General features: G+C 38.1%; 1 protein-coding gene and 1 long non-coding RNA gene across 4 annotated transcripts in view; one reads left to right on the plus strand and one right to left on the minus strand.

The window, feature by feature from the left end:
• The window catches only part of LOC127412993 (uncharacterized), a 62,382-nt gene extending 50,314 nt beyond the window's left edge, over window positions 1-12,068 (minus strand). Inside the window, exon 1 of the long non-coding RNA XR_007892514.1 lies at window positions 11,929-12,068. This is a non-coding gene — a long non-coding RNA (uncharacterized LOC127412993). The remainder of the gene's footprint in view (window positions 1-11,928) is intronic.
• Window positions 1-22,472, plus strand: part of LOC127412968 (protocadherin-1-like) — a 240,555-nt gene that overhangs the window by 212,565 nt on the left and 5,518 nt on the right. For 2 of the 3 annotated variants that reach the window (XM_051649707.1, XM_051649708.1), the window contains exon 5: window positions 1,690-9,123. The exons of the other annotated variant lie outside the window; for it this stretch is intronic. In XM_051649707.1, coding sequence (XP_051505667.1) covers window positions 1,690-2,099 — 410 coding nt within the window. In that variant the 3' untranslated portion in view covers window positions 2,100-9,123. Of the gene's footprint in view, window positions 1-1,689; window positions 9,124-22,472 lie in introns of those variants that run through there. 3 annotated transcript variants of the gene reach the window in all.

The following is a 22,472-nucleotide window of genomic DNA, read 5'->3' on the forward strand; positions in this document are numbered from 1 at the left end:
AAATATTTGGAAATATAATGTCTGTATAATTCTGTATTTATACCCTACTGCCCTCAGCAGTCTGTTACCAAATATCTCATATTTTAATACAACAGATTCTTGTTTATATCGCCTTTTTAAATGATTTTTTATAATAAAATGAATAATTACATCAAAACTTATAATATGTACATTTAACTATACATTGACCACGTTTACATGCACTTAAATAAATTGTTTAATCCAGGGTTTTTGCAAAAAGCCAATTCTAATATGTCATGTCAAAATGGCGTTTTCTTTATGCCATTTAAGGGATTAAGAGAAAGCGGTTTAACACACCCAGGTTTCACCCGGAGTTGTTTATATGATGAATGGCTTCATCCTATGATGTTATTTATCCGTTTACATGTCCATATAAGCCACGTTCTTACAGGTTTTTGAAGAGTGCGCATGTGTGTGGAACAGACCTAAGCCATACTTCATATCAACAACTCAGCACATCAGAAATATTTCAACACTTCTGGGAGTACAGTGGGACACTATACACAAATTTTAAATATCGACTACTTTCCCTCATGTTCGTATTTGCATTGAAGTACACTGGGGAAATCCCAGAGTTTTATCTAAGAGGGAAACCCCACTATTGCTTCAGGTTGCGATGGAAAGTTAAGGAAACAAACACAGAAAGAACTTAGAAATATTTTGTAATAAAATGAAGCAACAGAGAATAAACTAGCAAGTCTTCCTGGGATCCCATGTTTGTTATTTATACAAGCTTCACTGGGAAATTACATTGCTGTGGAGAAAGCTGCTTACTGACCGAGACACATGTATACGGGAGTAAAGAGAAAGCAGATAACACAGTGCATGTAAACACATACGCCAATTTCAAGGCTTAAGCAGCTTTCTCGCAATAAATGGCTTTCTGATGTCCATATTAACGAGGTCATTGTCATATAAACATCTAGTCAGTAATTACTTTGATTTAAGTCTCACGAGTTGGGCTTGGCGAAATGAATGACTTGTGGTTTAGTAAGTTTCAGTGCGGAAGTGTATGTTCCGCGCTGTAGATTCAAAAGAACTGGCTCATATGAGTCATTCGTTAAGGAATCGGGCTATACTGGTTGCTCTGCATGTTTTGCGCTGTAGATGGCATTGCGATCCCACCGAATAGCAATGCAGGAGACTTTTTTTTAAGGGTATTTTATTACAGCGTTCCATCCGCATAGACAGAAGAATTCTTGTTCGAGAACCGTTAACGTAAAGTCACGGAAATAATTTCGTTCCAGTATTGTTTTTTTTATTTTATTTTTTATTGTTTTTTTATTGTTGATACTCATTTCCCAACCTTTCGGACCTCTGTATTCTATTTGTTTATAGTGGGTAAAAGAGAGATTTCATAATAAAAAAAACATTCTGATGTAACTGCGGTTCATGTCATTTTCGCTTTTAAGTGGTACATTTAAAGTGTACTGTAATTTTCATTTAGTTTGTCATTTGAACAGCTTCAATCAATAAATTTGCTATTTAGTGCTCACCCAAAATGAGAGCAATTTCTGTCTAAAAAAACAAAACAAAACAAACAGCCTTGCAGTATTCAATGACAAAGTGCTTGGTCATGGTGGCCAAGAGTTAAAGATGCTGTCCACATTCTTTAAAAATTGTTGGTTTATAGTAATTTCCCTCTTCCTTTATTCTCTTTTCATTCAGATCTGAGGCCACTTCCTGACGTGGCCATGACGGGAAAATGCACGCGTGAATGTACGGAATTTGGACACTCTGATTCCTGCTGGATGCCCGGACAGCCCTCACCCAACCGCACCAAGAGTGCCAATAGTGGGCCCAAGCTCTCCACCTTTGTGCCTTACCAGGAAAGGGAGGGTCAGGAGCGTCTTATGGGTGACAGCAGCTCCAAGCCTCTGGGAGAAGAGCGGAATGGAGGTGGGAGCAATAAAGTGTCCAGCATTCGCTTTCTGCCACCCTACACTAGTGCCTATTCTGCAGGTGGCGACGCCGACAAGGACTACCCACTGGATGAGATCCCCTTAAGTCAGACAGCCGATTACGCCCCTGCAGCCACACCCTCAAGCCAAGGCTCCAAAAGAGAAATCTACCTGTGAATCATCTGTTGTTCGTCTGGGTTCGGTTTCACATTTGATCCAATTTACTTGTGATCAGTAATGCCTGTGAGAGGATAAAAGGCCTTGTTGTCAAAACACCTGCTAAATCTACTACACCATCAGACCCCAATTTACACAGACTGTCACAACATGCATCTCCAATCCCCTCAGCCAAAAGCCTAATGGCTGACACAACACAGCTAGAGTCCTTCTTCAAAACCATGCACATTGTTAGAGGCTCTGGAAGCCAAATAGAAAGATGAAAGAATAAAATACTGAAAAACCAAAAAAATAAATAAATAAAAAAAAACAAACAAAAAAAAAAAAAACATTTTGATGAATACAACAAGAACACATCCTAGTGTAAACTTCGTATTAAAGAATGTAAGGACAATTTTTAAGTGAACTTTGTGATAATTTAATGTCATGGGAATATTCCTTTTGGATTGAATGTTTTTATTTATTTTTTATTTTTTATTTTTTTTGCTGACTTTTGTTATATATACTGTATATATACATTATATATATTACTTCTGATTCAGACTGTAGTTATGCTTACCTAAAACATATACACTGAGCTACACATACGAGTTGTTCCACTTTTTGTTTGTTTCTTTTATTTGTTTTTCTGTGTGTATATAAGTGCGTATGTATCCCCACTAAGAACTTTTGAACTTGAGAAGAACTGGAAAACCAAATTCTGGCAATCCAATGGGGAACGTTACGTTTTCGCACACTTTATTAAAGAAAGAACATATTCACCATTCTTTAAGCACTGAAGGGTAAATGTTTCTTATATTTGTCTTTTTCATAGATACTCTTTTCTTAAAGTAAAGTGATGTAAATAGTACACACTAATGAAGGAACAGTTTTGATTTTACTTGTACAGAACTTCGAAGCTCCAGCTTCATCCTTGTTGATAGTAGAATAGTATTTGCCTCCCTGTCAGTATTGGAAGGATAACAGCTTTGGACCACAGACTGCTAAAGATAATCCATAGCAGGAGCCTCAGCTGTCTTATACGTGACTCGAGTGAACATACGTTGGGGCAAAATCAAGGGAAGCCCATGGATTTCAGCAAGTTTATATTATGTGATTTGTCATTTTTGAAAAGTTGCCATTGCCCCATGATGGTCTTCATCAGTTCCCAACGGAGGCCTTGTGGAAGCATAGCTGGCTCTCACTCTAACTGTTCTTTGTAACACTCCCATATTTCATCAAAAGACTGTTGTGGGATCTTGAGGAGCCAAAGCCCATTGGAAGAGCTTTGTTCAACCATCCCATCCTTAGGGAGGAGCAACAACTTTTTACCATAAACACTGAACTATCCATGTACAGTGCAATAGCCTACTCGTTTTTAAACATGTCAAACTTAGTTGTGTAGATTTGTGGTTGTACCAGAGATTCTTTGAGCACTTCTCTATGGTGGGTCCGATCCTGACAGAAATGAATGCGCTCAAGAGGTAAAAAGAGGTAAGTTCAAAAATAGTGACTACAGAACATTTCTAGTAGAAAATATGGGTTTGACCACATTCAAATTGTATTCAACATATCCAAAATACTATAGGATCTCAAGATTCTGTTTTAAGTGTGCTTTGACCCTACATTACACGACTCCTGCAGTGAGCTTAGGAACAGATTTAAGCTTGCCTACATTGTGTTAAAGGAATAGTTCACCCAAAAAATGATAATTCTCTCATCATTAATTTACCCTTATTTTGTCTAAACTCGTAAGCCTTTTTCTTCTTCCCCTGAACACAAACAAAGATATTTTAATGGAGACGTCTGTTTGTCCATACAATTCAAGTGAAGCGATCCAAACGAGTTTGAATGGGAACAGACCAAAATATAACATCTTTTTCACTGTACATCCTGTCATTTCAGTGAAAAAGGAGTTATATTTTGGTCTGTTCTGAAGATAGTTGTAGATGGTGGGCCCTGGCACCGCCCCTGCTCAAAGCCACATTGGCCTAAATGGGGCAGTTTCCTGAGATGAGATAATTGACACATCTGAAAGCGGGGCTTTCAGGAAGAGTTTACTGGAAGTTCTTTTAGGGCTGTTATTAATAGCGGCTGATGGTAACAGGGATTGCTTCAGAGGCAATGCAGGTCAGCGAAAGCTATAATGAGCATTAGAGGCCTGAGCTACACACAATAAGTGCACTATAATTTACACCATGTCACACAGTTAAGTCACCACTTAAAACCGGCTCTTCACCTCCGGTGAAGTGAAGCCAGATTTTGCTGTTAACTCTGTAGGTGTTGATTCAACACAGGTTTACTGTGTACATGGATGTGCTGAGGTGTCTCTGGGGTTTAATATTTGATGAAAAAGCCTCCTTTTTAAAAAACATCTTATAAGTAATTAAAAGCAGAAAAATTACCCAACACTAAAAACTGTTGTTTCAAGTGAGAGCTACGTTTGGTATGACACTTTAAGCATTGCACTTCCTTTCATGTGTGTGGATTTATTTAGTTCACAACTGACCCCTTGTTTGAGCACTAGCAGAATGACGATAGATCACTATAATGTCCCTCTAAAGTAAACAAGATATTTTTCCTGCTGTCGGGGTCTTTGGTCCCTGTGTTCCTCGACGTCACCTTTGGATAAACATTGCTGAGCTCACCGCAGCCAAGGGGCAGACTAGGGGAGAAATCAAGTGCCCTCACCTGGTCTTTCCTTCCAAAAATAAAAGTACCGGTTTGGGCACATCAACACTCTCTCACTGGTGTTGCAGGGGTTTTAAAAGGATAGTTCACCCAAAAATCTAAATTCTATAATTTACTCACCCTTATGTTGTTCCAAAATGCATTTGATTTTATTTCTTCCGTGAAACATAAAAGGAGACATTTATAAGAATGTACTAGTCGTTTTATCCATGCAATTATATACAGTAGCCGCATTTCCCCTATCGGGCCAAATTAGGGCATGCTAGTGGATGCCAATGCCAGTTGCATTCCAACTGTCACTTCCAGGGCTTCATCGTGCCTCCTCAGGGCTTCTTCAGGGCCAATGGCCAAGCACCTTTGGCCCGCCGATTACCCTTAGGCCGAAGTAGGCCAACTGGTGATTGAAGCTGGGTCAATGTCAAAGGCGAAGTTTTGCTTAGTCAGGTCTCTCTTTTCACCAAGCAAAGAACAAAATAAGCAAACAAATGGCAGCTTCAGTCTCCACCATGTTCATTTGGAAGGCTAGCTAGTCTCCAGAGTCTGATACCTCAGTTTGAGCTTCCCTCTTGCTTGTGAAATGGGCAGGGTGTGTAATGTTGTCACCAGGGCAGCGTATTAAGGGTGGGTTTAGGGCAACGCTAAGTATGACTTGATCATTAAGACTGGAACAGCCTGATTTGTAAATTAATCATTTAGACTTATTTTGTGAACTGGATCAACAGATTTATAGAAAAGTTTCAAAAACATGATTTGCTCCCAAATCCAACATTGTTATTTCTCACATGAACTCTCATGAATGCACCGATGAGAGCTAGGGTGAATGTCAAGATTTTCATTGAAAAACAACTTAAATTTCAGTCTGTTTCTCATACAAAGCTATTGTATGGCTTAAAAAGACATATATCATGTTGTATATACTTAATTTTACGGTTCCTTTCTGAACCTCGAAAGCTTCAGGGTCCATTCTTTATAATTGCAGTAGATTCCTCCATTTCTTTTGTGTTCCTAGGAAGAAAGTCAAATGGGTTTGGAACTAAACAAGGGTGAGTTACAAATGATTGAATTTTCATTTTTGGGTGAACTATCCCTTTAAATTTTCATCATCATTAAATCATTAATTGCACACACCGATGTTGTTGTTTCAGTTCTTTTAATCATTCCAGCTACTACTGACCTCAGAGCTGATTTCTGCAGTGACAACAGGCTGCTTGAGCTTCATGAACCCAAATGCTGCATGACAGTTAGTCAGTCACTTGGTCTCACTGGGAAAACCTGGAGTTTATCCCTGGAGAGCAACTGTCAGATACAGCTAGGTCAAATCATTCGGAGTGTGAGTGCGCTCCTGTGTGTGAGTGCGAACATCTTTGTGTGCACACCTCTGTAGTGTAACTGTGTAGATACATGGAGAGATTTGCTCACTGCCTTTACATTGGACACTGTGCAGATAATTTGATGGAAAACATTATGACAAATAACATCTTATACAATGTTTATCTTGCTTTCTTGTTGCCCTGTAAAGATTTGTAAGCACAGTGTATAAGGAGAAAGATGGTCCACTGGGTCAGTCTTTTATCACTGTACTAAAATTTTAGCTGTTAGTTTGATATTTGGCAGCAATATATTTTACTTTTCTGTGGGATATGTTCTGTTTTTTTTTTTTTATTTATTTTTTATGTAGTTTCTTAACTCAAATGGGGCTTTTCCACTAAATGGTACAACTCGACTAGACTCTGCTCGCTTTTTGGGGGTTTTCCACTGTGGATAGTACCTGGTACCTGGTACTTTTTTTAGTACCACCTCGGTTGAGGTTCCAAATGAGCCAAGCCTATACTAAATGTGACGTCAAAACATGCAGATCATTGATTGGTCAGAGAGAATTGTCACTACCAGCGTCACTGGATTTGCGACACGGGACATCAACCTGCTAGTTTTAAAGTTAGCAACAGCAATAGCAGTATCATTTGTTCATGCAACTTTCAAATTGTACAAAGAAATGGCTGTGCGCAAAACCACGCCGTGGTCAATAAACGAGGTGCAGACGTTCCTCTCGTTAGTAGCCGAGGAGAGGATCCAATGAGAGCTGGATGGGGCGACGCAACTATGACGATCAGCCTATAATCCCACCCATGTTGAGACTGCACTAAACTGCAGTGGAAAAACAAGCTCAGAAAAGTAAAGCGAGCAGAGTCGAGTCGAACCGTGGAAGTGGAAAAGTGCAGTGGAAAAGTGCCAAAAGAGACCAGTGTTAAATAAAATCCCATCTGTGGCTCAAAAATATATACTCAACCATTTTTGTTTAATCGTTTGTGAGAATTTGAAACATTGTTACTCTGAACTGTTATCTAATGTTATTTCATACCAAACATAATCACTTATTTGTTAGTTTTTTCCCCCATTTTTTTCAGCTCTTTTATACATTCCACGCAACCTGGTTTTGTTTTGTGCAATACAAATGTGTCCTGCTTTCTCTCTTGTATTAAAAATCTTAGAGAAAAATTCACATTGCGATATACACATTTATTGATTTTTTTTTTAAAGATGTCCAACAACTGCACAGTGATGAGCACAATGTAAATCACCTCTCTTTTTAGCCAACTCTATTTTTGTCTTATTTCGGGTTACCCAAAGCAGATACTCTACATAGCATCTATCCTTCTTTGGGTATTTGGCCATCTCATGAACAAGCCCAGCAATCATTTTTTCGCATTTTTAGCAATGATTTCAGGGCAAAATCTGTGGAATTCCAGTCAGTCGATTTAAATAAGCCGAAATGTGAAATCTTATTAGTGACTGAAAGCGTGATCAGAGTAGCCAGAATATTTAATAAAATTTGCATGAAAGGAGCAGGGGTGCTTTTTGAATGATAGACATTCCAGTTCTGTGGAAATCTATTGCACTTTCTACAGAATTCTGTGGGCACAGATTCTATATGGGCCTGCTCATGACTGATGTTCAATTTCATCCTACTGTAAGCTCTATTTCATTTGTGCTGAATTGTTTGATTACATGCAAATCAATCAAATCCAATGAGACTTAAGAATCAATTATTTTGCCTGACATGTGGACTCATTTTGGTGGAAAGCCATCCACTGCATTTGTCCAGGTATTAGGAGTTATGAACGAACATGTCATAATGTTGTAATGTCACCATGCATAATGGGCTCACCATGCATCTCTGAGCATAACAGAAGTAGATATAAACAGCATCATTCTAGCCCTGGAGAAAGATTCAAAATTAAACCAGTCATTTATTTTGCAAAGCATTGGATGAGTGTCTTCAATACTTCAACTTTAGTCCTGAAATGAACTGAGAACACTTAAGCGGTCTGTGGGCGTCTTCATAAGATCTCAATATTAAAACATCCACACAAAGTAACTGAAGAACAGCCGCCATTTAAATAGATCAATACAGGAAGTATGAGTTTGTAGCCTTAGTGTTGGTTATATTTATATTGAAACGCTTGTGATGCCTTGTTTTCTTTGTACAGTTTTATGTACATGCTAATAATGTGGCTTTTCTGAAAATAAATTAAAAAAATAACATGTTGAAAAACAAATCTAAATTGTAAAATATTTTTCAAAGTAGAGTATGTTAGAATGGGAGTGGTTGGGGTGTTGGGTGCACAAAATTGTTGTGCCCGTGTGTCTAAAATGTCATAAGTAACCATTCACTGGCTTTGTCTTTTTTTTTTTTTTTTTTTTTAAGTTTTACTGTCTCCTTTGTCTTCTGTGGTGTTTGCAAAGCAGTGGCTTTTGAAGAGTTTTAGCCCTTATTTGTGTCCATTATGTTCTTATCAACATCCGCATGTTAAACACGAAGAGGAAGAAAAAAGAGAAGAAAAAAAACCTATTGTCTTTTATTTTTGCTGAGCAAATCAAAGAAATAATATCTTGTAAGTACTCCTTCCTTTACAATAAAATACATTCAGTAAAAATTGTTGTCCTTCATGAGTGGTTTTATGTGTCTTTGATTATACACATTTCCTTTTATTTCATCAGGGAAAGTGCTTTGAATGTGTTCCCTATTTCAAGTCCATTTTTTGGGGAACAAAAGTTCCACATTGTAGCATCTTGCAAATGGCTAGAAGTAAACTTCCTGATTCAGCATGTCTCTGCTACCAGGAAGCTACTGAGAAGATGTAATTTCATCTCTTGGCAGACCTGGCAGAGTTCAAACTTTCTGGAGGTTCCTCAGCTTGTACTTAATGTGTGGCATTTGTTCCTTGAGAGAATAAAGCCCAGTTAACCCCAGTGGATTTCTTAAAGTGCCAATGCCACTTCCAAACATGGGTTTCATCGATCGTCATACACATATTCACTACAGGACCTAGGGTCCAAACACACAGACACTCAAACAAACTGTCTCTCAAATGCCCCCATGCATGTTAACATTTTAGAGCTTTACACACTTAAAATTGTTAACCCGGTTAAATTAAATCTTGGGTTATCTTTTTTAAAATGTTTCACACTGTTCATACTTTACCCTGGGTTAATAATTAACCCTAGGTATACATGTTTCGATGTTTCACCCTGTACACTGTAAACCCCCGGTTAACATTCTTAAGTGCATATTTGCTGTGTCAATAACAATGATTAGATGAATACAGCTCACAAAGGACACCTACGTTAACCTACGTTAATGACTGTTTATCAATGGAACTGCTTCTCGGAAATGTCACCAAGCAAATCAGCTCTGTTTGTCTTACATCTTCTGAAACATACCACGAAAACACATGCAAAAGGGACAGCCTCTTCATCAGGCCAGTAATAGGCATGTTTTTCCTTCAGACAGAGAACATAAAGAGTGCAAGAACATTTCTGCAATCATACAAAGCGCATTAATATTTATGGAGGTAAAAGTCATTATATGATTGGTTGTGTTTTAAACAACTTTCTGAAACATTCTAACACTGCATAATTTCACACCACAATGCGGGGTTAACCCTGCTCTGGAGAAAAGTTTCATAACCCCGGGTTGAAAGCGGTGATAACCCCGTTTCAAAATTACAAATATAAAACGTTGCTTTACCCAGGGTTAAAAGCGGAGTTTGAAATTACGATAATCCGGGGTTAAGCACAGTCTGAAAAGCCCTTTTAAGTGCGTGTGTCCATTCCAACTGACCTTTCGCTAAGCCCCACCTTAAAAGTGTTTCTGACCAATCCTGTCTTAGCAACTGTTGGTGTGCCACCATTACTCTGACACGTTTGCTATTTTCCAATGAGAGCCTACGTGAGTGAAGATGTTAAACTGGATTTTATAAAAAATAAAAAAAAATAAAAAATAAAAATAAAAATATGTTGCCGCATCAATTGTAATAGTGATATGAGGTACCCAGAGAGGATACACACAGTGTTTTTCTTTCTTTAAAATAAATAAATAAATAATTCATTTAATAAATGTCAAGAATATGGATTAAACTGTTTCAGTCCCAGTGGTCAGTCCTCATACCCAAATAAGCATGTATAACATCAGCTAGAACACCTACATTTCCTCCAAGGTAAATTAAAGCTAATAATTGAATGTTAATTCATTAATGTATTGATTCATGTAATAGTAAATGCTGTAGTAAATAAACAGTTCACAGCATCAAAATGAATGTGTTATGAGACGTTATAAGCAGTTCTGTTCACTTACATCTATGTTATCAGATGTGTAATCGCTATCAAAATACGCTTTTCTCTTTTCAAGTGACTGTGATAATAGTTTTTTTCTTTATTCTGATTCACAGTCTTCGCAGTTTTCAATCAAATTACTGTGTAATTTAACAAGTTCTTTTACAAAAAAATTACTCTTACAATGTCACTATTCAGTCCAGCCCACTGAAGATTATTATTTATTCCATTTATGAGAATATTAATTAAAAAAAAAAATTGTGCCGTTCACAACAATCTCCCATTCTGCAGAGCTTGTCAGAGCGAACAACCATAACCACGGGAGGCGGACCTTAGCAAGGGTAAATTAATTTTGTTTTTTAATGGTATTGTCATTTGGTGCCACCAAAATCACAAATAATAATCAGATTAGGTGCTGTTTAATCAAACTATGAATGTAAATTTCAGGACCAATGTCAATTGTAATATATATATATATATATATATTTTTAAACTTTTTAAATGAATAAATTTTCATGTAGGGTCTGAAATGCAATTGTCCCCCTGTTTTGGACAGCGATTCAGAGTAAACTTCCCTTTGCCTTTGAAGGAATGCAATGTAAAGGTTGTACAAAGTAAAATTTATCTTTGACAATGCTATCAAAGTGGATAGCAGGCACAACAACACCGCTACAACGTGGTCCGCCATCTTGATTGTTTTGGGTTGAATAGATCACATGACAACAAATATGTCATTTTCAAATATCTCCATTTTCCCCATCCACACTACAACGTGAAGACAGCATGACAAATAAGCCATCTTAGCGTGAACGGAAGCCCAAAACGTAGTGAAATTAATGTGTTTTCAAACAAAAACGAATTAGTGTGAACATAGCCTTAAACATCAGATCAACAGCATCTAAAACATAAACCCCTTTACAACTAGTTTAAAGACTTTCAAATGTTTACAAATCTGAAGTTTCTGAGCAATTGTGATATCACACACAAACTCATCAGGAAATAACACGTTAATATTACACTGTAACATTGAGAGTGTTTCACTTATATTAAATTCAAGCATAAAAAATACTTTTTATACTTTTATTAGTACATTTGTAAAGCTGTACATTTGTTAAACAAGCTTGCTCTTGCATTTTAGATGATTTGCACCCATTGAACTTCGACACTTAAGTATCTATCTAAATGTACAAAATGAAAATGTTATGTACACATCTACAGATACTAATGTGAGATGTTTTGAGAATCACAGCTAAAAGCATGCCTGACACAACTAGAAGTGAAGGATTACTGAACTTAAACCTGCTAAAGCGCAACAGATCAACAGCAGCAAATGCTGAAATTCATCAAACTATAAAGACTTCAGTTTAAATGAAGTACGTCAGTGTTTTGCACACTAAATAAATGCCAGCCTCACATAATGTTAAGACAAATAAATCAGCAAAACTATAAGATTTAGTAAATATTCATTCAAACTTTCACAGTGGTTTAAGCTATATACTGTAGCTGTATTTTTTGTCAAAGACTATTTATTCAAAATCTCTCTCACCTCTCTTTGCCTCCATCGCTAGTGTGCGGGTGATGAAGCTTTACCGAGCACATGAGTGGCTCCCCCAGGGTAGTGCTTGACTGTGGGTCAGTGTTATCAGCCTCTAGGCCAATAGAGTAGAGGTTTTACTCCACAGCACATTGGCCGCCTTCAACGACTGTAAATATTGGCTCTGCCGTGCAGGCAAATGAAGTGTCTAATGACGGGATTTTGAAATAAGCCCTCACCTACTGCAAGCCAGACAGTCAGGCAGTCTTAGGGCGGCCAAATATGTGAAGCTGAGGTAGCTTGAAAATATAAAGAACACATTAGAAAACAGCACAGGCTTTGAATGAAATGTAGGGAGAGTGCCATGGGGATGGAAAAGATTATGTATTTATACATTTGCTAGCACATAAATAAGTGATAAGCTTAAAATCATGACCTAGGCACAGGGAAAACATGTAAATCAAATTTACAGATTTACCTTAAATTGGAAGGACGTTTTTCTCTTAAGAGAATGCTACGGCTATTAATATTCTTGGAATGGACAACCTGTTAAATCATTACTGTGTTCCTATTTCTCTGTTAAAACTGACTGCACCTCTCTTTCGCTTGTGGTTTGCATGAGGAAGGCACATAACTGCAGGCACTGTGTGTAATGTTAAAATGAGATTAGCCTACTGTTGCATCTCTGTATGATGATTAGAAACAGTGCTTGCATTTGAAGTCTCCTGCTATCGCAAGGTTCCATTTGCTGATTCAAGGAATCCCACACAGAGTGGGAGAGCTTAAAGAGCCCATAAATGGCTTGAGCAAGGTTTGCTTTCTGTGTTGACTTAATATTTACATTCATATTTACATTTATTCATTTAGCAGACAATTTTATATAAAGAGACTTACAAATGAGGAATTAAATCAAAAACGATTTAAAACTTGATAGAGCATTAACCTTAAAACCTTTAACTTGCTTTTAGCACCACAAATAGGGTGACCAGATGTTCTGATAAAACTGGGACCGTACAGATTTTATGAGCTGTACCTCCATCAGGACACCTTTTGTCCAGATAATCAGCCTTAGCCTGAATGTTTAACAAAACTGTCATTGCTGTGGTTCGTGCTGTTTCTGTCATGAGAAAGAATGGCAGAGTAACAAAATAATCATTAATTTCCGCAGTCAGAATCAGCTCTACTTTCTCTGAGCAGATCCCAGCCTGTGCTAAACTTTCCCCCTCAGCGCCCCCTCACACCTCTGCTGCTGTGTGCCCATAAGAAAGTCTCCTCTCCAGCTAGAAGCCAAAAAATAGGGAGGAATGAATGATAATAGGAGCATACAGTACAAGTCCAGGTAATCAAATGGCAAAATAATATGTGTCCTCTTCATATAGCCTACTACATCCTCTCCTCTGACATGGCTTTGATACATTTAATGTATAAAGTGCATCTTTAAATTAAATTTGGGACACATTTAAGCTGTGCATATGTCTGCATTTATTGTCTGTGTAAATTCGGCATGATATTCAGTGTTTTTCATGTACTGATCTGTCATAAGTTCCCTACTCAATTTCTTATATATATATATACACAGGTGCATCTCAATAAATTAGAATGTCGTCTAAAAGTTCATTTATTTCAGTAATTCAACTCAAATTGTGAAACTCGTGTATTAAATAAATTCAGTGCACACAGACTGAAGTAGTTTAAGTCTTTGGTTCTTTTAATTGTGATGATTTTGGCTCACATTTAACAAAAACCCACCAATTCACTATCTCAAAAAATTAGAATACATCATAAGACCAATAAAAAAAAACATTTTTAGTGAATTGTTGGCCTTCTGGAAAGTACGTTCATTTACTGTATATGTACTCAATACTTGGTAGGGGCTTCTTTTGCTTTAATTACTGCCTCAATTCGGCGTGGCATGGAGGTGATCAGTTTGTGGCACTGCTGTGGTGGTATGGAAGCCCAGGTTTCTTTGACAGTGGCCTTCAGCTCATCTGCATTTTTTGGTCTCTTGTTTCTCATTTTCCTCTTGACAATACCCCATAGATTCTCTATGGGGTTCAGGTCTGGTGAGTTTGCTGGCCAGTCAAGCACACCAACACCATGGTCATTTAACCAACTTTTGGTGCTTTTGGCAGTGTGGGCAGGTGCCAAATCCTGCTGGAAAATGAAATCAGCATCTTTAAAAAGCTGGTCAGCAAAAGGAAGCATGAAGTGCTCCACAATTTCTTGGTAAACGGGTGCAGTGACTTTGCTTTTCAAAAAACACAATGGACCAACACCAGCAGATGACATTGCACCTCAAATCATCACAGACTGTGGAAACTTAACACTGGACTTCAAGCAACTTGGGCTATGAGCTTCTCCACCCTTCCTTCAGACTCTAGGACCTTGGTTTCCCAATGAAATACAAAACTTGCTCTCATCTGAAAAGAGGACTTTGGAACACTGGGCAACAGTCCAGTTCTTCTTCTCCTTAGCCCAGGTAAGACGCCTCTGATGTTGTCTGTGGTTCAGGAGTGGCTTAACAAGAGGAATACTGTAGCCAAATTCCTTGACACGTCTGTGTGTGGTGGCTCTTGATGCCTTGACCCCAGCCTCAGTCCATTGCTTGTGAAGTTCACCCAAATTCTTGAATCGATTTTGCTGGACAATCATAAGGCTGCGGTTCTCTCGGTTGGTTGTGCATCTTTTTCTTCAACACTTTTTGCTTCCACTCAACTTTCTGTTAACATGCTTGGATACAGCACTCTGTGAACAGCCAGCTTCTTTGGCAATGAATGTTTGTGGCTTACCCTCCTTGTGAAGGGTGTCAATGATTGTCTTCTGGACAACTGTCAGATCAGCAGTCTTCCCCATGATTGTGTAGCCTAGTGAACCAAACTGAGAGACCATTTTGAAGGCTCAGGAAACCTTTGCAGGTGTTTTGAGTTGATTAGCTGATTGGCATGTCACCATATTCTAATTTGTTGAGATAGTGAATTGGTGGGTTTTTGTTAAATGTGAGCCAAAATCATCACAATTAAAAGAACCAAAGACTTAAACTACTTCAGTCTGTGTGCATTGAATTTATTTAATACACGAGTTTCACAATTTGAGCTGAGTTACTGAAATAAATGAACTTTTCCACGACATTCTAATTTATTGAGATGCACCTGTATATATATATATATATATATATATATATGATAATGTTTAATTAAGTATTTGACACAAGTTTGTGCAAAACTTTCACTTATATCAGCTGATATAATATTTGACAGGTAATTGAATAAATAGGTACATTTGGTGGGGGTTCTGTTGCATCCCGATTTTTCGTCATGATCATCTGGTCACCCTAGCCACACAGTAGACACTTCACCTCAGAACTATGGAAAGACTGAGACTGTAAACTTGAATTATAAATTATAAAATTCTAAGATTACTTTTAGGAATAAACTAGCATTTAGATGGCTCTAAATCATACATTTTCGATCTAGGTAATATGCACAAAAAACATGGCATCATTGCCAATTTGGGGCATATTCTCCAAGATGGTTTATTGGATAAACTCTTATGATGCTAAATCATCTTAATGATGAAGATAATGATGGTGATTTCTTGGAGAGAGCATCCACCTCCTATTTTCAATGCATAATTACAACCTTGTCACTCCGTAAACCTCTGGATTATATGATAGGTAGATGGATGAGTAGATAGAGAGATGGAATGATGAGGTGAGAAGAGAGCCTGCTGTGATGGAGGATGAAGGGAGGCCTGTCCTCAGGGGCAGAGCAGCAATGCACTGCCATCATCCCCCTGCTCCCCACACCAGCCCTTCCTCTCCATCACTGTCGGCCAGAGGGGGCAGCCCGACGGACTGCAGAGGGGAAACAGTGCATGTAGCGTGGGCGAGGGCTGGGGGAGTCGCCCCCGTGGTGCTTCTGGTGTTCTTTTCATATCAATCACTCCACAGGCACAGAGCTGAAGACTCTGCCTGCCATCTTCCACTCAAGGCTGGAGCATTAAAGAAACTCCTACCATCTACCTCCCCAAACAAAATCCTCCTCTGATCTCTTGCTTACAAACACACTCAATCCATCTCAGTGTTGACCCTCTGTTGGCTGTCATTCTGTGGCTTTGGCCAAACCCCTGCAAATCGAGTTCCATTAGCTTCAACCTGACAGTGCGAGTCTCTGGCAAAGCAAAGTGTGAGTAATGCAGTTTGTCTCTCCGTTGTTGTGCAATGGGAAACAGACTGTCAAGGTGTTAACAGACATTAGGTTAAAAAAAAAAAAAAAAAAAACTGTGAGAAAAAAGAAAGATGCAGAGGTTTTGCAGTGGTGGGGTATATTGTTATTACCAAAATCGGGTTTCTTAGACCAGTGGTTTTCATTCCAGTCCAGGTGACCCACAGTGCACAATTTGGATGTCTCCCTTATTGGAGACATCAAAAATATACAGTACAGTGCTGACGGTCCCCAGAACTGGAATTGAAAACACACATTTATATTGGATATGCAATTTATTATGCCATTGATACCTGGAGTCCTTAAGAGCACACAAGTCGACATGTGAGCCAAACATGTCACAGAAACACAACCAAGTTACAAGGTTGCTTCTGCAATTGCATTTCTTATCTCACATTTACTTTTATGACACTATCAGTTAGGTTTAAGGTTTAGGGTAGGGAGGTAGCTTTTGTTTATTTAAAACTCGACAGAGCATTAACTTAAAAACCTCATCTGTTTTTAATCTTACATTTGTTTTTCATGACACTATTGGTTACATTTATGTTTAGGGCTTAGGGTAGGAAGGTAGGTTTTGTTGACTAACATTTACATTTATTCATTTAGCAGACGTTTTTATCCAAAGAGACTTACAAATGAGGAATTCAAGCAAAAACAATTTAAAACTTGTTAGAGCATTAACCTTAAAACCTTTAACTTCCTTTTTGCACCACACACAGGGTGACCAGATGTCCTGATAATACCACATTTATTATGCCATTGTCACCTGGAGTACTTTCTTTGTTTTTAACATATAGAGGTGAATTAATGAATTCATGTGATAAATATTTTGAAGTTATGAACAACCTCAAGGTAAATCACCTGGGTGCAGAATACGTTTATTAGGCATCATTTCCAATCAAGCTGTAATTTTGCCAAATATTTCAAAATGTGTGAAAATATTATTTAGGTGTGTGCATTTATAATACACAGAATGTGTGCTATGAAATTTGCAGTAAAAAGACAAAGGAGTCGGCTGATGTTTTTCAAAAACTTTTTATTTTCATCACTGTCATTTCCACATCAGAACTCTATTAAAGACAATACAGAATTTAAGATGTGGTGGAAATGTAAGCGGTAGTTCTAGCAGGAAGACTCGTGGTCTTTACGCTTTCCTTCAATCAGGCATCTCATCCAATCACAATCCAGCCTCTGCTTTATAAGCTCACAAAGCTGCCTTGATCGCTTGTAATGCCTTGTAGTTTTCACCTCCCCCCCTGTTTAGGTCCCTTCCTGTCGTAGGGGTAAGCTCCTCTCCCCTGCCATCTTCGCAAGAATCTGAGCTCTGAACTTTAGAACGGGGCTCATACCAAATTATCTAAATATCTCTACATTCGTATTAATTCCAATCATCCTAACTCTTTCCTTATAGAAATGACCTTGGGTGGGAATTTTCATACCTTTCTGAAAAATGACAAAAATGATAATAATCTCCTGTGATGCATGTACATACACTGTTGGACATTGTACAACTAGTGAGCATGTGAAACAACCAACTACAACTACAACTACCTGTGTTGAAGAAACACCCAACAACAAAAACCAAATAAACTTGAAGCCATTTTTCTCACTTTCGGTGTTTGTGTAATTTTTGTTTTTTGCCTTTGTAGAGCAGTATAGAGGGGTTGTTAATGAAGATCATTCCAGAACAAGTAGAGGAAGGGAACAAATAGGGAAATGATAGATTGTAATGAGAAAAACAAAGGCAGTAAGATTGAAAGTACTGGGGCATCCACAGATAGACAGTTAGACGGTGTAGATAAAAAAAGCATTTCTATTGTTCCACCACACACAGCAGTATTCGTTTTATCTCTCTGGAGTCTCAGTTGTGTCTCCTCCTTCTCCTCCCAAGGGTTTTTAGATTTTGCTGCTTGGAAAATCAGTCACACTACCAGTTGTTTGCCTACTTGCTCAGACTTGCCACTCCAAACCACAGGTTCATTAACAGGAAACTAGCAACCAAGCTAGCATGCAGTACAATAGAAGGAAGGTTGTTGTTAAAATTACAGCATGTCAGCATATTTTCTGCTTAAATGGCTCCATGCCTTTCACCTCTTTCATAACCGGAATGTCCCCTGCCATTATTACAAGATATCCTATTTGAAGAAGTGCCGAATGACTTCTTGTGCTAAGAATGAAAATTCAGCGGCTGATTGCAGTCAGGATTGGGCTAAATTGCCAGGTGGAGACACAATATCGCATCTCCCAAGGATTCATTCAGTAATGTGAGGATTTTACCATGAAGCCAATTCAGAGGCTTACTGCAGTCATTCTATTTCTCATTGGGCTGAGAATCCACATGTGTTCATTGGAGCAAAAGTTAGAGTACATTTTATTTTTCCAGCTCTGCTTTTAGCTGGGCCGAATGGATGAGAGTAATCAGACCCCTGTTATTCTTTCTTTTTCCTTTTAAATGAATAGTTCTGACATAGTAATACTGAAATCCATCTCCTGCCTATTTATTATAACTTAACAGGAGTGCAATGTGACCCTGACACATATCAAATCAAAGCACTACCTAAGCTAACTAGTAGGACAACCCTGGTTAGCTTTCTTTCGTTCTCTTCTATCCCACCCCCCTCTCTCTTTTTCTGCTTTCCACCTGTGATCTGCTGCTTGACCTTCCGTTCAGAGCCAGGTGTGAGGAGGTGCTTTGTTGGAGGAGAGAAGACTGGAATGGATATTCATTAGTTATGAGACAGCTGTCCGCATTCATATGATGACCTCCAAGGATCTAGGATAAAAGACAGCTAACAATTAGGGGGTGATTTAAAGCCTGCACTCCACCTTTTTATGGGGTGACCTTCCCCTACAACCCTTGCCTAGCTTTCATATTCATCTACCTATATTCAGACATCATTTGACATAATGGACTCTAATGAGTTCATCACAGCTATAACTACCATCCTTCAATATGTCTTTGACTGGCAAAAGAATTCTTAACAAATTATCTGTGTATTAGAGGAAAAATATGCAATAAGTAAATAAATAATAATAATAATAATAATAATAATAATAAATCAACTCTGCACTGCAAATGCAAAACACAGTAACTACACATTTTGTCACAATTGAGTTTTGGCTGGAATTGGTTATCTTAGACTATGATTTATATTGTGACAGGTGTTTAGCTCAAATATGAAACTATTTAATCATCCACATTTGGCAGGACAATCAAAAAAACTGAAGCTACTTTTCTCAGTTTCAGTGTTAGCAGAGTTACTGTGTTTTGGCTTTGTAGTGCAAAACTGCTCATTTAATTGTGTCGTTGCAAATGTAAGAAGAGGTATTATGAGAAGTTTCAAGTGTTTAAATGCAGTTTCTTATTGAGTCAGTACTTAACTGTCTCCGCTCTTGCATGGCCTTTTCTCCAGTGTTAGTCTTGTTTATCTGCATTGTATTCTGGGGAACATGGAATTAGAATGTTCATATTTATAGGTTCGATTTGTTCACATAGGTATTGATGTTCTTTTATCATGTAATTTAATAATAAAGCAATATCACATAAGGAAGAGTGCATGAGTTAATCACAGCCATGCTAATAGATGGACAATACAGCACTATTGTGAGTGTGATATTACATACAACAGTTCAACAAATAAGTAAATAAATAAGCAGGGAAAAATTAAGGACTGTCCCAAACAACTGCTTGTGTGTGGAACTACTTTCTTATGCCACGGACTCAGGATCTGCTGTTGCTAGTTTGAAAGATAAGCCCAAGCCTCAGTTACTAATTTGAAACCGCACTTTAGAACTAGTAATGATAGCATGGGATGTTTCTAACAAGGTATTTCTGTCTGTCGCGTCTCTCAGCTGTGAATGGCAGTTCTGTTTAAACTCCTAGTTTAACTCTATTTCTCAGCCATAGTGCAGTAGTAATCCGAGCTATCATGGAGTGGAAACAATTCCGGATGACTTCAAAGAAATTTGTGCATTGAATGACAACACACAGTTTGTCAAAGCAAGCTCAACTCGCTCATAGCACACACAAGACGGTCTTAAATCTTTAATGTCACAAGGATGAATGGAAAATCACACATCTAGCTTCTCTTACATGTTTGGAATGCCACAAACACAAGCGGGGTGATACAAACAGTACAGAGTCCTAGTGCTGATGTTGTGAGCTATCAGCACTCTTGGAATGCCTCTCGTTCAATCAGATTCGAGGACTGAAACAAACTTTTACATAATGTACTTAATCAGTGCGGGGAAGGCTGATGTTTAGTCTTTACATGGTAAGTACACTTGCTTTTCTATATAGGAGTCACATAATCCCACAATCCAGCATTGATGGCCCATCAATCATCCAGCACACACAAGCAGTCAATGAAAGTTAAGGAGGTGACAACCGATTTACACAAGAGATTGGACATGCTGTTAATTAGGTCCTTTTGTATGCGCGATCTGCAGGCTCAATATCTTATGAATATTAGCTGCTGACAATTCATTAAAATGTCTGTATAACTTTGACGTTGGCTGGTGGGGGGAGATTTGGCTAAGTGAAATAATGAAGCAGGGATATGGCTGTGCAGTAGTGTGACAGTAACAATATGCAGATTGCCAGAATATTTTTGGCAGTGGCTGAAAAGCTCAGGGATTTATTACAGGAATGTGAGAGCAACAGGGGAAAAGGGCTCTTGTCAGACCAGGAAAAGGGCAACAAGCAATATTTTTGTCATGGGTGAAAGAGAGATACTTTGGTATTTAAATGTTTTCTATTCAGTATTATGTGTCAGTCATTGAAGAGATTGGTAGGTGTTCACGACATTGCTGTAAAGTTTGCTGAGGGATTTTGACATTATGAGTGGCTAACACTTTCAAATTAATAATTAGAATATGTCCTCATGAGCCAATTAAGTGCAATTAAAAGCATAAAAGTAGTAATTTTCTACCTTGTCACTAGGGGTAAAAATGCATGAATGGTCAAAGTTGAACTCTTTTAAATAGGCACACCACTAAAGTTTGTATTCACATATTATTGGCCTAAATTTACCCAAAATGAGTAAATGACTTTCATCAGTGTCCATCAAACACTTTCTTTGTGGACATTTGGTGGTCTCTTCCAGTTTGATTATCATTTCCACGACGAGGCCTGTTCCAAACCCTGCCAAACTTTAACAAAACATGACTGATTGAGTGAAGTTCAGTGTGGAGCACAGTTAATTAAGGCTGAATGAAGGAGTATGTCATTAAAAGAGTACCAGTGCATCCTCTACCATTAAGGTAATTTATGGGAGATATACATATATCCTTGATGTGCGTCCAGAGATAGATTTCTCCAAGTCTGTCTTTTCCACTATTCTACCATCAAATGTTTTTTTTTTTTTTTTTGGACTACAAGAGTGTATGACTAAGCACTTTTTGTGCTCATTATCTTGATTGACTAGAGTCAATCAAGGCAGACTGTTAAATTTAAGGAAGATTACACGGAATAGACTGATCATTAAAAACATTGGATTAGGCTATATCATGATATACTCCACAACAGGATTGCTCAATCATGGTCCTGGAAATCTATCATTCTGCACAGTTCAGCTCCAACCCTGCTCTGGCACACCTGTCTGTAATTTTCAAATAAACTCAAAGACCTTGATTAGCCGGTTCAGGTGTTTGTGATTGGAGTTTAAACTAAATTCACCAGAAATTTCCAAGAGTAGGACTGACTACCGCTGCTACAGTATGTACAGAATATATCTAACTTCATAGTTATATATGGTCAAATCGTCCATAATGTAGAGTAAAACTACAAATTACATTACATACATTAGCTGTGTCCCAAATGACACACTATACACTGTGCACTTACACTATGCACTCGGCCATTTCGTGTATGAATTTTAAAATTATCATCTCAAATGAAACACTAGTGTTTTTTTACTACTCGGAAGCATTCACCTTTTTTCAGTTGATGGAAGTGATGTTTCAAACTCACATGATGTGTTGCCACTAGCTTTAACCTCAGTCCATCACTGTATCTCAAGTAAAGTACATATCATGCAGCATGGGGTGATGGTAAAACTTTCAACTCACATTTGCAAGGTGCTGTCTTCACAGAAGTTCACTAGTTGCTACATTCACGATTTATTACAATTGTTTTGTCAGATAACCCGCCCCTTCCAATACGTAGGACAAGGCGTGACTGCTAAATGCGTGAAGTGTCCAACATTCATCACTCGGTTGAAGAAATACGTCATCCATGTACTCATATACTGCCTTCATGTGCTATCAGAATTATCCTACTTTCAGCTTCTGAAGTGATAATTACGAGTACGTCACGTTCAAGTGCTTTTGTTG

The sequence above is a fragment of the Myxocyprinus asiaticus genome, chromosome 22 (genome assembly GCF_019703515.2).
Source record: "Myxocyprinus asiaticus isolate MX2 ecotype Aquarium Trade chromosome 22, UBuf_Myxa_2, whole genome shotgun sequence".
NCBI lineage: Eukaryota > Metazoa > Chordata > Actinopteri > Cypriniformes > Catostomidae > Myxocyprinus > Myxocyprinus asiaticus.